Source organism: Salmo salar, chromosome ssa01 (genome assembly GCF_905237065.1).
Source record: "Salmo salar chromosome ssa01, Ssal_v3.1, whole genome shotgun sequence".
Classification (NCBI taxonomy): Eukaryota; Metazoa; Chordata; class Actinopteri; order Salmoniformes; family Salmonidae; genus Salmo; species Salmo salar.
Genome location: NC_059442.1, coordinates 155,296,376 through 155,311,253, shown reverse-complemented (window position 1 = coordinate 155,311,253; position 14,878 = coordinate 155,296,376). Strand labels below are relative to the sequence as shown.

At 41.7% G+C, this 14,878-nt stretch overlaps 1 protein-coding gene across 22 annotated transcripts in view; it reads left to right on the top strand.

Moving 5' to 3' along the window:
- Window positions 1-7,831: 7,831 nt before the first annotated feature.
- LOC106569536 (F-BAR domain only protein 2) overlaps window positions 7,832-14,878 on the top strand; it is a 78,764-nt gene continuing 71,717 nt past the window's right edge. For 21 of the 22 annotated variants that reach the window (XR_006758429.1, XR_006758433.1, XR_006758431.1 and 18 more), the window contains exon 1: window positions 7,832-8,072. Coding sequence is in view for 16 of the 22 variants with exons in the window: in XM_045692628.1 (XP_045548584.1) it covers window positions 8,040-8,072 (33 nt within the window). In the remaining 6 variants the exon portion in view is untranslated. The remainder of the gene's footprint in view (window positions 8,073-14,878) is intronic. The other variant, XM_045692617.1, reaches the window with a different exon arrangement.

Here is a 14,878-nt window from a genome sequence, read left to right as displayed (position 1 = left end):
CCTTTTTGTTTTGGTGTGTTATTGTTTTGACTCCGTAAAGTGCAAAAGTCCTTGAGGTCGTTGATTGCCTGAATGTATCCCATGATGGGTGGGAATACAGTTTTATGCCCAGCCAACCAATCAGATTCACTCTGCAGGTCAGAGTAATTGTTGCAGTATTTTGTCTGCCTCGCAGGGCATATTAAAAGCACTTGTTCAGACAGAAAATGAATTCTGCATACTGTAGTAAGCTCACACAATCACATACTGATATAGTATTTGTTTACAGGAGACTTATACCACTAAACACCTCGTATTACTTCACTGAGTATTAAATATTCTGTAGTCCTTTTCTCTCTGTGTGTGTGTGTGTGTGTGTGTGTGTGTGTGTGTGTGTGTGTGTGTGTGTGTGTGTGTGTGTGTGTGTGTGTGTGTGTGTGTGTGTGTGTGTGTGTGTGTGTGTGTGTATATATAACACATACACCGACGCAGTTGAAGTCGGAAGTTTACATACACCTTAGCCAAATACATTTAAACTGTTTTTCACAATTCCCGACATTTAATCCTAGTAAAAATTCCCTGTCTTAAGTCAGTATCACCACTTTATTTTAAGAAAGTTAAATGCCAGAATAATAATAGAGAGAATTATTTATTTCAGCTTTTATTTCTTTCATCACATTCCCAGTGGGTCAGAAGTTTACATGCACTCAATTAGTATTTTGTAGAATTGCCTTTAAATTGTTTAACTTTGGTCAAACGTTTCGGGTAGCCTTCCACAAACTTCCCACAATAAGTTGGGTGAATTTTGTCCCATTTACTCCTGACAGAGCTGGTGTAACTGAGTCAGGTTTGTAGGCCTCCTTGCTCGCACATGCTTTTTCAGTTCTGCCCATACATTTTCTATGGGATTGAGGTCAGGGCTTTGTGATGGCCACTCCAATACCTTGACTATGTTGTCCTTAAGCCATTTTGCCACAACTTTGGAAGTACGCTTGGGGTCATTGTCCGTTTGGAAGACCCATTTGCAACCAAGCTTTAACTTTCTGACTGATGTCTTGATGTTGCTTCAATATATTCACAATTTTCCTCCTCATGATGCCATCTATTTTGTGAAGTGCACCAGTCCCTTCTGCAGCAAAGCACCCCCACAACATGATGCTGCCACCCCCGTGCTTCACGTTTGGGATGGTGTTCTTCGGCTTGCAAGCCTCCCCCGTTTTCCTCCAAAAATAATGATGGTCATTATGGCCAAACAGTTCTATTTTTGTTTCATCAGACCAGAGGACATTTCTCCAAAAAGTATGATCTTTGTACCCTTGTGCAGTTCAAACTGTAGTCTGGCTTTTTTATGGCAGTTTTGGAGCAGTGGCTTCTTCCTTGCTGAGCGGCCTTTCAGGTTATGTCGATATAGGACTCGTTTTACTGTGGATATACATTATTTTGTACCTGTTTCCTCCATCATCTTCACAAGGTCTTTTGCTGCTGTTCTGGGATTGATTTGCACTTTTTGCACCAAAGTACGTTCATCTCTATTGTTTGTACAGATGAACGTGGTACCTTCAGGCGTTTGGAAATTGCCCCAAATGATGAACCAGACTTGTGGAGGTCCACATTTTTTTTCTGAGGTCTTGGCTGATTTCGTTTGATTTTCCCATGATGTCAAGCAAAGAGGCACTGAGTTTGAAGGTAGGCCTTGAAATACATCCACAGGTACACCTCCAATTGACTCAAATGATGTCAATTAGCCTATCAGATGCTTCTAAAGCCATTACATTTTTTTGAATTTTCCAAGCTGTTTAAAGGCACAATCAACTTAGTGTATGTAAACTTCTGACCCACTGGAATTGTGACACAGTGAATTGTAAGTGAAATAATCTGTCTGTAAACAATTGTTGGAAAAATTACTTGTCTTGCACAAAGTAGATGTCCTAACTGACTTGCCAAAACTATAGTTTGTGAACAAGAAATTTGTGGAATGGTTGACAAACGAGTTTTAATGACTCCAACCTAAGTGTATGTAAACTTCCGACTTCAAGTGTGTGTGTGTTTGACCTGTTTTTAAAGATAACATTCCCAATATCATAAATTCTCTAAAAGATAATTGGTGTAAACTAAGCCTGGAGATGAAATACTGCAGATGCGCATGTATTGCCACAAAACCTTTCCAAAGCCAACAATCTTTAACTTGGATGAGTAAGTCATTTAAAATAAAATATATTTAAGTCTCCTTGAATCTTTATTATACTGTTTTTTTTTTATTTTATTTTTTTAATTGGATGGGTGTTTTGAACATAATTAGACATTTTTTACACTTGTAACAACAAAAACATGGGGTTTTTCAAGTTAGCCTGGATCCAAACTGAATTGCTCTTTCCTTTTTTACTTCACCAGGCTAATATCAAGTAGCACAAAAAGGCGGAATGGGATATATGGAGGCGCTTGTTTCTGTAGTTCTTGTTTTTTTGCCACATCTTTGTCCTGAAGTTGAAATTATTTTGTCTTTGTCACATTCCAGCTGTTTGGCATGTCAAGAACTGGAGGACGCATGGCTTGATTGATTCCGTCCTACTGCGATTTATCACACTGAATTAAAAACAACAAAAAAAAACATATAGGGCCTGTTTCCCAGACACATTTTAAACCTAGTGCTAAGCTTCATTTGTGTCCAGTAAACCGTCCCAAGAAAATATGAAAAGAAAAATACATAAAACAATCGCTGTTTGTGTGCTGTCTTAATGACATAGCCGCTGCTATAATGTGTTGCTTCTGTACTTGAATATTTGTTGGTAGTAACCTCAGGAGGTCTGTGTTTACCGTTATTGTTTCCAAATGTATGCCTTTTTCCATCTCCCTTTACCGATAAGGTTAAGCCGCTCCTGCTCTAACCCTAAACTACAGAGGATGTACCCGTCTATGGGTGTTCAGTTCACTAATGTTTGATATGTGTGCTAACTCACCAATAAGGAACTGAGATGTACACACACCCAGGATCAGTGTGAAATAATAATTGTAACTAGGTAAACACATGCATTCAAATTTAGCTCCAATTTGGAGGAATAAGAATATACAATTGGGAAGAGTTAACTTGCACATAATTAATGCAACTGTGGCAAAGTGATTGTAAGACATGTCTAGATAGTTAATTAATATGTACATGATGCCTTGATGATAACTGGATGATTTTGCTGGGGATTCGTAATGGCTGGTAATTTTCAATAATGAAAAAAGACCTTGCACATTAGGCCAAATGTAAATATGCTCATGGCTTCTTACAGCTATGTTTGCATTTTTGAAGTCTTTCATTTTGAAGAACGGGGGGGAAATCTTTTAAAAATCATAGTCTATTAGAATGTCTCTAAAGAGCGACTGCCCCTAAAAAGCAACTTCTCGTTTTGAAAACAGCCATTTTGGCATCGATATGAGTCAAACATTTATTCTAATCAAAATTGACTACATAGTGTAAAAAGGATAATTTTGGTCATAACGTCACTCATCCATAACAGATTTGCGAGATGATGGTGAAAAAAGTGTCATGGATTGAAGGGTCCCATAAATTCATTAGGTTTGGTTTATTTCAATCCTGCCCACAGCAGGCAGCACCCAAGTAATCATTTCGCAGCACAGCTGCACTGACCCTATTGTCATGCCCATGGTCAATTTGGTTTGACATTTGATATCCCTATGAGGCTAGTTAGGGTACATCAGTAAATTACACAATGTAAATCAGAAAATATTTTAAAAGGTCAATAGCTCCACATCTCAATTACTTAACCTCAAACGACTATAAATTGTAGAAATTCATATACAAATATAAAAAACATTTAATGAGACAACTAAAAATGTGGAACAATAAAATATATTTCCCATTTACATTGTAATTTATTGGTGGACACTAAATAGCCCCAGAGATGGGCTATCCATTGTCAAACCAACTTTGCCATGGTCACACATTAGCCTGCTGAAGCTAATTGGCGAAAGAAGTTGGCTAGTGCTAGCTAGCCTAGGTGACTTCAAGACACACGACCTGGTTAGGCTGTTTCAAGTTCTCTAACAGAGTGAATGTACAAGCACTTGCCACGTGCGAACACACGAGACACCCACATTAAACCACCCCCTCCAAGACGACTCTTTTGGCTTCAGTCATGGCCGCTGCATTTCTTAATGACCAAAACAAAAAATTAGGCCAAATCAGGAATTTCAGCCCCCCCCCCTTTAAAGAACACCTGTAACAATAGCCTGTGACTTTCATTTAGCCATGAGAAAAAACCTTTACTAGAATTTCTCCAAGTCTGCCTTCACCCGTTTTCGCTGAATAATGTGAGAGAAACTTCATTTTGAAATAGTGAATATGGTTTACATTGTTTTTATAAACTGCTGAATTTTAAGGTAAAATAATAAGAATAATTTAGGGGGCCACCAAATATTTTAGATCATGTGAAGAATCTATATTGTACTGTAGTGATTTTGTAATGATATTTGTATAAAGATGTGATGGATGTGAATGGTAATCACTGCTTGGATCTGTACATTGTTGAGAATAAATTGTTTACAAAAATCTGGGACTGCTGTTTTCTGTTACTGTGTGTTACATTTTTAAATGCACTTTAAATAAAGTTTGATGTGATCTGTCTAATGGTTTTTAGCCTGGTAATATCAGGTTGGATAGACCATTGACCCCATACTTTCATCCACCACTCAGAACATATTTAGTAGTGACAAAGATGGCCACGGTGGCTGTGTAGATGACTGATTACACTAAAATCATGAATGTCCCTGTGGAAGATCATTGTGCAACCTTGAAGTGTTTATGAGAACAACATTGTTATGGAAATATCTAGGCCTCATACTGTTATCAAAGTTTATTGGATGCATACACCAGGATGGATGCCCTCTGTTATCAAATTTGATTTGGCACATGTTTTGTAAACAATCAGTGTGAATTAACAGTGAAATGCTTACTTACAGGCTGTTCCCAACAATACAGAGAATAGAAAATGGTGAAATCATACAAAAGTAAAACCTGTAATAATAAAAGTAATAGATACACAATGAGTAGCGATAACTTGGCTATATACAAGGGGTACCAATACTGGGTCAATGTGCAGGGGTTTGAGGTAGATGCAGAAAATAACATTTGTATTAGCCCCATGCGCCGAATACAACAGGTGTAGACCTTACAGTGAAATGCTTACTTACGAGCCCCTAACCAACAATGCAGTTTAACAAAAATACAGATAAGAAATAAAATTAACAAGTAATTAAAGAGCAGCAGTAAAATAACAATAGCGAGACTATATACAGGGGGGTACCAGTTGAGGTAATATGTAGGTAGAGTTATTAAAGTGACTATGCATAGATAACAACAGAGAGTAGCAGCGGTGTAAGGGGGGGCAATTGAGTAGATGTTCAGGAGTCTTATGGCTTGGGGGTAGAAGCTGTTTAGAAGCCTCTTGGACCTAGACTTGGCGCTCCGGTACGCTTACCGTGCGGTAGCAGAGAGAACAGTCTATGACTAGGGTGGCTGGAGTCTTTGACAATTTTTAGGGCCTTCCTCTGACAACGCCTGGTATAGAGGTCCTGGATGGCAGGAACCTTGGCCCCAGTGATGTACTGGGCCGTTCACACTACCCTCTGTAATGCCTTGCGGTCGGAGGCCAAGCAGTTGCCATACCAGGCAGTGATGCAACCAGTCAGGAGGCTCTCGATGGTGCAGCTGTAGAACCTTTTGAGGATCTGAGGACCCATGACAAATCTTTTCAGTCTCCTGAGGGGGAATAGGTTTTGTCGTGCCCTCTTCACAACTGTCTGGTGTGCTTGGACCATGTTAGTTTGTTAGTGATATGGACACCAAGGAACTTGAAGCTCTCAACCTGTTCCACTACAGCCCCGTCGATGAGAATGGGGGCGTGCTCGGTCCTCTTTTTGCTGTAGTCCACAATCATCTCAGTATGTACATATAACTAGGAATAAAGTGACTGATTGTAAATTGTAGCAGCAGCGTGTGTGATGAGTCAAAGTTTGTGCAAAAAGGGTCAATGCAGATTGTCCGGGAAGCTATTTAATGAACTATTTAGCAATCTTAGGGTTTGGGTGTAGAAGCTGTTTGGCCCCAGTGATGTACTTGTCCATACGCACTATCCTTTGCAGCTACTTGCGGTCGGATGCCAGGCAGTTGCCATTCCAAGCAGTCAACATTTACGTCATTTAGCAGACACGCTTATCCAGAGCGACTTAAAGGAGCAATTAGGGTTAATTGCCTTGCTCAAGGGCACATTGACAGATTTGTCACCTTTCGTTTACTGGCCCAATGCTCTTAACCGCTAGTCTACCTGCCGCCCATAAGATGCTCTCAATGGTGCGGCAGTAGATCTTTTTGAGGATCTGAGGGCCCATGCCAAATCTTTTCAGCCTCCAGAGATGGAAGAGGTGTGCTCGACCCTCCATTTCTTTTTCCATGATCAGCTCCTTTGTCTTGTTGACGTTGACAACAACCTCTCCCTCAATGTCAACAAGACAAATCAAATCAAATTTTATTTGTCACATGCTCCGAAAACAAGAGGTGTACCGTGAAATGCTTACAAGCCCTTAACCAACAATGCAGTTCAAGAAAGAGTTTAATTTTTTTTTTACTAAATAAACTAAAGTAAAAATAGTAAAATGGTAAAATACAAATAAAAAGTAACACAAAAATAACGAGGCTATATACAGGGGGTACCGGTACCGAGTCAATGTGCAGGGGTACAGGTTAGTCAAGTTATTTTGTACATGTACTGTAGGTAGGGGAAAAAAATTAACTGTAGCAGCAACATTATGTACAAAATAAGTTACAAACAACGCGAAAAAACTAACAAAATAGTACAGTTGGTTAGGAATCCGTAAAATGGCAGCCATCACCTCCGGCACCATTATACAAAGGAGCTGATCATGGAGAAAGAAACGGAGCGTCGAGCCTGCATCTTCCATCTCTGGAGGTTGAAAAGATTTGGCATGGGCCCTCAGATCCTCAAACAGTTCTACTGTTATAGGCTGTCTCATCGTTGTTGGTGATCAGGCCTACCACTGTCCTGTTTGTCAGCAAACTTAATGATGGTGTTGGAGTCGTGCATGGCCATGCAGTCGTGGGTGAACAGGGAGTACAGAAGGGGACTAAGCACGCACCCCTGAGGGGCCACCGTGTTGTGGGTCAGTGTGGTAGATGTGTTGTTGCCTGCCCTCACCACCTGGGGGAGTCCCGTCAGGAAGTCCAGGATCCAGTTGCATTGGGAGGTGTCCAGTCCCAGGGTCCTTAGTTTAGTGATGAACTTGGAGGGCACTATAGTGTTGAACGCTGAGCTGTAGTCAATGAACAGCATTCTCACGTAGGTGTTCCTTTTGTCCAAGTGGGTAAGGGCAGTGTGGAGTGCAATAGAGATTGCGTCATCTGTGGATCTGTTGGGGCGTTATGCGAATTTGAGTAGGTCCAGGGATATCTGTGATGATGGTGTTTATATGAGCCATGACTAGCCTTTCAAAGCATTTCATGGATACAGATGTGAGTGCTACAGAGTGATAGTCATTTAGACGGTTACCGTGGCTATTTGCACACAGGGACTATGGTGGTCTGCTTGAAACGTAGGTATTACAGACTGGTTGAGGGAGAGGTTGAAAATGCAAGCGAAGACACTTATAATAAAAAGTAATTTTATTTTATATGTTAGTATAGCCAGGCAACCTTTCCCACCTTGGCTGATATTCATCACAGTGATTTAGAACGTTTAAATAATTATAGAACCAATCAAGAATATCACTGCATTCCAGTAATTTGCCCAGTTCCTTTTTTGTTCCCGCCATGGGTGGCGCTGTTTCCTTGTCTCTGGATTTTGGAGAAGACGAAAGGCAACTGAATTGAATTTTTCTGAAGGAGGTGGAGTCTGCGGTGGGGAGGGTGAAGAAAGAGTGAGGAAAAAGGAGAAAAAAAGGAGAAAAAGCACACAACAGAAAAGGGGAGGACATCGGTGCAATTGCGTGAATTTTGGTTGAATTACATTGAAGAAAATAGTTGCAGAGAGGAAGAAACCAAGATGATAACGCCCTACTTCCTACAAAATTTCTGGGTAGGTTCTGCTTTTATTTATTTTCTTTAGCCGGGTTAGTAGGCTAAATTGTTTAGCTCAAATCCCCTATCAGTCCCGCAAGTGGATGTGACAACCGGACATTGAGACATCTTCCATAATTCGCTTAAACCCGATTTATGCGGGATCTTGCTGGTGAAATAGAAGTATCTGGGTCAATACGATGCGTTAACCCATTGCCCAGCTACTTTTCTCGGCGAATATTATTTTGCCCCCCTGGATTGGGCCTCTGTGAATGCCATTTTATATGAGTGCTGAATTGAATCCACCCCTCGTCCCGTCAATTGGCTGAATGGCTGTCACGGAGTATCTTGAAATGTTTGTATTTTTTTCCGTGGAACCCATTGCGGTTTTGTAGTTGTCATTCATAATCCCTACGGGTCAGTTTCTTCCGTAATGAAGTTTCAGTGAGAGTCCAGACGTTTTAACAAGTGTGAGGGGGGGCTTATGCTAGTTGATTGTTACAGTGTTGCAACTTTTGCCACAACCCAACAGCAGACTAAAAACTATGGGTGACAGGGTTTTCAGTTGTGTGGCTCCTCCGCTAAGGAACGCAGTTACTGTCAGGGCTGATTTCTCTGGCCTCGTTGAAAGCACAGCCTGTGGCACAGCTAAAGACTGAGCTGTTCAGAACAACGTCTAAGGACATATGCTAATTATGTTCTCTGTCCACCAGATCTTGTTGTCTGCTCTTGTTTTTTTGGAATTGTTTTTATTATTATAATATTTGTTTTTTTCTTCAGCACTTTGGGTGTGAGAAGCGCTTTTCAAATTAAATGTAGTATTATTATTATGTAGACATTTTACTGTAACAATGTTGCAGTTTGCGTTACTGTGGAATATCAGAACAGTCAGAATGCATTCTCTCTTAGTGATCGGTTCTTTGTGGCTACATTGTGACTTAATCGATTAAGTCATCTGAAGACCTTTCCCATAATGTTTTTTTTGCATGTCAAGCTACATGGTTTAATTGGTCCCTTGTTAAAATGTAACAGCATTCTCAATGTTACTGAATTACAAATTAACTCCCACTTTCGAGGCTTACTAGATAAGTAGTTGAAAGGATAGGCCTACTTTCCTTTACTACAAAGCTATCTGTGTTCAAGATATTATGATATACAAGTGTGTAAATTCAGTCTCTGGGTATTCTATTTTACACCATGGGTCAACCATTTGCCGGATAACATGTGGATTCAAGATTTTAAGTTAGCTACTATTTGGTATTATAATGACTGCTTAGACCCTAGGTGTGTACTACATGTGTGTGGATATGCTGCAGCCACCTGCTGCTTTAGTGACAGCCTAGTCTTTATTACAATGGACTTTGACACGTTTTGTTTCATGCCCAATTTACATCACATACATATACAGTAGGCCTACCATAACATTTCCCTGACTGAAGGACACAGACAGAAAAGCAGACAGATGGACGGACAGACAGTGCATGTCGGCAGGTAGCCTTGTGGTTGAGTGTTGGACTAGAAACCGAAAGGTTGCAAGATCGAATCCCCGAGCTGACAAGGTAAAAATCTGTCGTTCTGCCCCTGAACAAGGCAGATAACCCACTGTTCCTAGACTGTCATTGAAAATAAGAATTTCTTCTTAACTGACTTGCCTAGTATAAATAAAGGTAAAATGAAAAGAAATGTCATGGTGTGTAATCACAGGTGGTTGTTCTTGCATTCCACAGATGTTATCTTGAGATCATGCGGAAGTGGCAGCCATGTCAGACCAGTGTTGATGCCCTCTGTTATGTTTCATAACAATCATAAGTCAGTCAGCTGGACTAACCAGACCCTGAAATGAGGTCCAGCTGAGGTGGAACTGTACAGTGGAGAGGAAGGAGGCCCAAAGTATTGGATACAGTACTGTGATTAGTCTGTGGTACTGTAGGCTGATATAGGCTATGACTGTAGTTGATCACTATCAACAAGGGTTAATTCATGACAATAGAACTAGGCCTAATCTTGATCAAGATAATGTAGACATACACCACTGACTTCACGAAGACCTGTTAAATATATTTGTTTATGTATTAGAGGAACCGGTATATGATACAAGGAAATTATTTTCAGAGAGAACAGCACAAGGTGTATTTTTACTCTGCTAAGTCACAGTACATGGAAAGGAAGGAAGAGGATTTCTAGCTGTTATTAGCCTAATGTGTAATAGCCTACTACACTGACTGTAGGCTACACAACTGATTGATCACTATCAACTTTCTTAAGACAGTTGCCCTTATCTTAATGTAGATTTAAAAAATATATATATGTATGTATATATATGTGTATGCCACTGACTTGTTGAAGACCTTTTTGAAATATACACTGCTCAAAAAAATAAAGGGAACACTTAAACAACACATCCTAGATCTGAATGAAAGAAATAATCTTATTAAATACTTTTTTCTTTACATAGTTGAATGTGCTGACAACAAAATCACACAAAAATAATCAATGGAAATCCAATTTATCAACCCACGGAGGTCTGGATTTGGAGTCACACTCAAAATTAAAGTGGAAAACCACACTACAGGCTGATCCAACTTTGATGTAATGTCCTTAAAACAAGTCAAAATGAGGCTCAGTAGTGTGTGTGGCCTCCACGTGCCTGTATGACCTCCCTACAACGCCTGGGCATGCTCCTGATGAGGTGACGGATGGTCTCCTGAGGGATCTCCTCCCAGACCTGGACTAAAGCATCCGCCAACTCCTGGACAGTCTGTGGTGCAACGTGGCGTTGGTGGATGGAGCGAGACATGATGTCCCAGATGTGCTCAATTGGATTCAGGTCTGGGGAACGGGCGGGCCAGTCCATAGCATCAATGCCTTCCTCTTGCAGGAACTGCTGACACACTCCAGCCACATGAGGTCTAGCATTGTCTTGCATTAGGAGGAACCCAGGGCCAACCGCACCAGCATATGGTCTCACAAGGGGTCTGAGGATCTCATCTCGGTACCCAATGGCAGTCAGGCTGCCTCTGGCGAGCACATGGAGGGCTGAGCGGCCCCTCAAAGAAATGCCACCCCACACCATGACTGACCCACCGCCAAACCGGTCATGCTGGAGGATGTTGCAGGCAGCAGAACGTTCTCCACGGCGTCTCCAGACTCTGTCACGTCTGTCACGTGCTCAGTGTGAACCTGCTTTCATCTGTGAAGAGCACAGGGCGCCAGTGGCGAATTTTCCAATCTTGGTGTTCTCTGGCAAATGCCAAACGTCCTGCACGGTGTTGGGCTGTAAGCACAACCCCCACCTGTGGATGTCGGGCCCTCATACCACCCTCATGGAGTCTGTTTCTGACCGTTTGAGCAGACATGCACATTTGTGGCCTGCTGGAGGTCATTTTGCAGGGCTCTGGCAGTGCTTCTCCTGCTCCTCCTTGCACAAAGGCGGAGGTAGCGGTCCTGCTGCTGGGTTGTTGCCCTCCTACGGCCTCCTCCACGTCTCCTGATGTACTGGCCTGTCTCCTGGGTGCGCCTCCATGCTCTGGACACTACACTGAAAGACACAGCAAACCTTCTTGCCACAGCTCGCATTGATGTGCCATCCTGGATGAGCTGCACTACCTGAGCCACTTGTGTGGGTTGTAGACTCCATCTCATGCTACCACTAGAGTGAAAGCACCGCCAGCATTCAAAAGTGACCAAAACATCAGCCAGGAAGCATAGGAACTGAGAAGTGGTCTGTGGTCACCACCTGCAGAACCACTCCTTTATTGGGGGTGTCTTGCTAATTGCCTATAATTTCTACCTGTTGTCTATTCCATTTGCACAACAGCATGTGCAATTTATTGTCAATCAGTGTTGCTTCCTAAGTGGACAGTTTGATTTCACAGAAGTGTGATTGACTTGGAGTTACATTGTGTTGTTTAAGTGTTCCCTTTATTTTTTTGAGCAGTATATTTGTACTGGACTAGGGAAACCGGTAATTGATAGGAGGAAATGAAGTGAAGGCAGAAAACCACAAGGTGTGTTTTTACTCTGACATATCACAAGCACTCTGATGTTCTCAGGGAGAAAGGATTTGATCATGTCTGGTCACACAATCAAAATAAAACTCTAACCTTGATCTCTTCAGAAAACATTAGACCTAAGCTTGAATGTCTGTGTGTTCTGGTTAGTTTTATTTGTTTACTCTTGAAAGGCTAAAGGTCACGGATGTCTACTATATAATTTAGCCACAGCTAGCCAGTAAAATATAGGGCCTTATTACCTAGTTTACTGAAATAAGCTCTGTGTCCAGAGAAACACCTCTGTTAGATAGTCAGTCATCATCAAACAAAAAAACAATGGGCATTAATAACTAGGCTATAGTGCCTACCTCTTGTATAGTTCATCTAATTTAATTGGGTGAGAGTGGTATCACTGCAAAGCTTAAGCCATCTAAGGAAAAGGGGAGAGAAGATGTGATGTGGTGCATGTACTGTATCTTGAAGGCTGAGAGAGACTGGCAGTCTTGCTCTCATCTCTCAACCTACCCTCTGCTTAGATACAAGCCCCAAGATCACAGTGCAAGCAGAGATCAGCCGTGTGGTTAAGATGCAGGACACACACACGCACTCTCACATACACATTTTACTGAATTTCAAATGTGGACATGGCAGCATCTCTTCCCTCAGCTAAATGGTAACGTAGATCTGTCATAATACAGCAGGATGCGTGAGATAATTAGTTCTAGAATTTTGTAAAGCCCATATACTCTTCGTTCCAGTGACATGTATGGACCCAGAACTTAATTGAGCATCTGACCAATTACACAATACTTTAGTTTTGGGTTAACCTATATCACCCTCAGCTGAACAAACAAGTGTTTTAGGAATGAAGGAACACTGTCTCTGTGTGTTGCATCACTTGCTGTGCCACTGCTATGCTTCCCCTTCAATGGATGTGTTACCCACACACAGCAGGGACCTGTGTTTTAAATACATCTGTTACCTCTTTCTATTCTGATTTGTAATGTTTTCTCTATATTCTCAGAAGGTTGGGTTGAGAGAGCACTATAGTGTTGTGTGTAGGCAGGGCCTGTGTGTGTGGTGAACTGTCTGTCCCCCTCAGTGTTTCATGGGAAAATAAGATGGCAGTGTGATAAGCAAATAGAGCCAAGAAGGCCAGCATCCCGGAGTTGCCTCTTCACTGTTGACATTGAGACTGGTGTTTTGTGGGTACGATTTAATGAAACTGCCAGTTGAAGACTTGTGAGGCGTCTGTTTCTCAAACTAGACGCTCTAATGTACTTGTCCTCTTGCTCAGTTGTGCACCGGGGCCTCCCACTTCTCTTTCTATTCTGGTTAGAGCCAGTTTTCGCTGTTCTTTGAAGGGAGTAGTACACAGCTTTGAACGAGATCTTAAGTTTCTTGGAAATTTCTCGCATGGAATAGCCTTCATTTCTCAGAACAAGGGAAGACTGACGAGTTTCAGAAGAAAGTTATTTGTTTCTGGCCATTTTGAGCATGTAATTGAACCCACAGATGCTGATGCTCCAGATACTCAACTAGTCTAAAGAAGGCCATTTTAATTTTTTTATTGCTTCTTTAATTCCCCCCCCCGCCTCCTTCACTCATGCTGCCAACCACCCTCGTAAAACTGACTATCCTACCGATCCTTGACTTCGGCGATGTCATTTACAAAATAGCCTCCGACATTCTACTCAGACTGCATCCAATTTGCTATCACAGTGCCATCCGTTTTGTCACCAAAGCCCTATATACTACCCACCACTGCGACCTGTATGCTCTCGTTGGCTGGTCCTCGCTACATATTTGTCGCCATACCCACTGGCTCCAGGTCATATATAAGTCTTTGCTAGGTAAAGCTCCGCCTTATCTCAGCTCACTGGTCACCATAGCAACACCCACCTGTAGCATGCGCTCCAGCAGGTATATTTCACTGGTCATCCCCAAAGCCAACACCCCCTTTGGCTGCCTTTCCTTCCAGTTCTCTGCTGCCAATGACTGGAACGAATTGCAAAAATCACTAAAGTTGGAGATTTATATCTCCCTCTAACTTTAAGCAACAGCTGTCAGAGCAGCTTACCGATCGCTGCAGCTGTACACAGCCCATCTGTAAATAGCCCATCCAACCAACTACCTACCTCATCCCCATATTTTGTTTTTGTTTTTCTGCTCTTTTGCACACCAGTATTTCTACTTGCACATCCTCATCTGCACATACAGTTGAAGTCGGAAGTTTACATACACTTAGGTTAGAGTCATTAAAACTCGTTTTTCAACCACTCCACAAATTTCTTGTTCACAAACTATAGTTTTGGCAAGTCGGTTAGGACATCTACTTTGCATGACACAAGTAATTTTTCCAACAATTGTTTACAGACAGATTATTTCACTTATCATTTACTGTATTACAATTCCAGTGGGTCAGAAGTTTACATACCCTAAGTTGACTGTGCCTTTTAAACAGCTTGGACAATTCCAGAAAATGATGTCATGGCTTTAGAAGCTTCTGATAGGCTAATTGACATCATTTGATTCAATTGGAGGTGTACCTGTGGATGTATTTCAAGGCCTACCTTCAAACTCAGTGCCTCTTTGCTTGACATCATGGGAAAATCAAACGAAATCAGCCAAGACCTCAGAAAAAAATTGTAGACCTCCACAACTCTGGTTCATCATTTGGGGCAATTTCCAAACGCCTGAAGGTACCACGTTCATCTGTACAAACAATAGTATGCAAGTATAAACACCATGGGACCACGCAGCCGTCAAACCGTTCAGGAAGGAGACGCGTTCTGTCTCCTAGAGATGAACGTACTTTGGTGCGAAAAGTGCA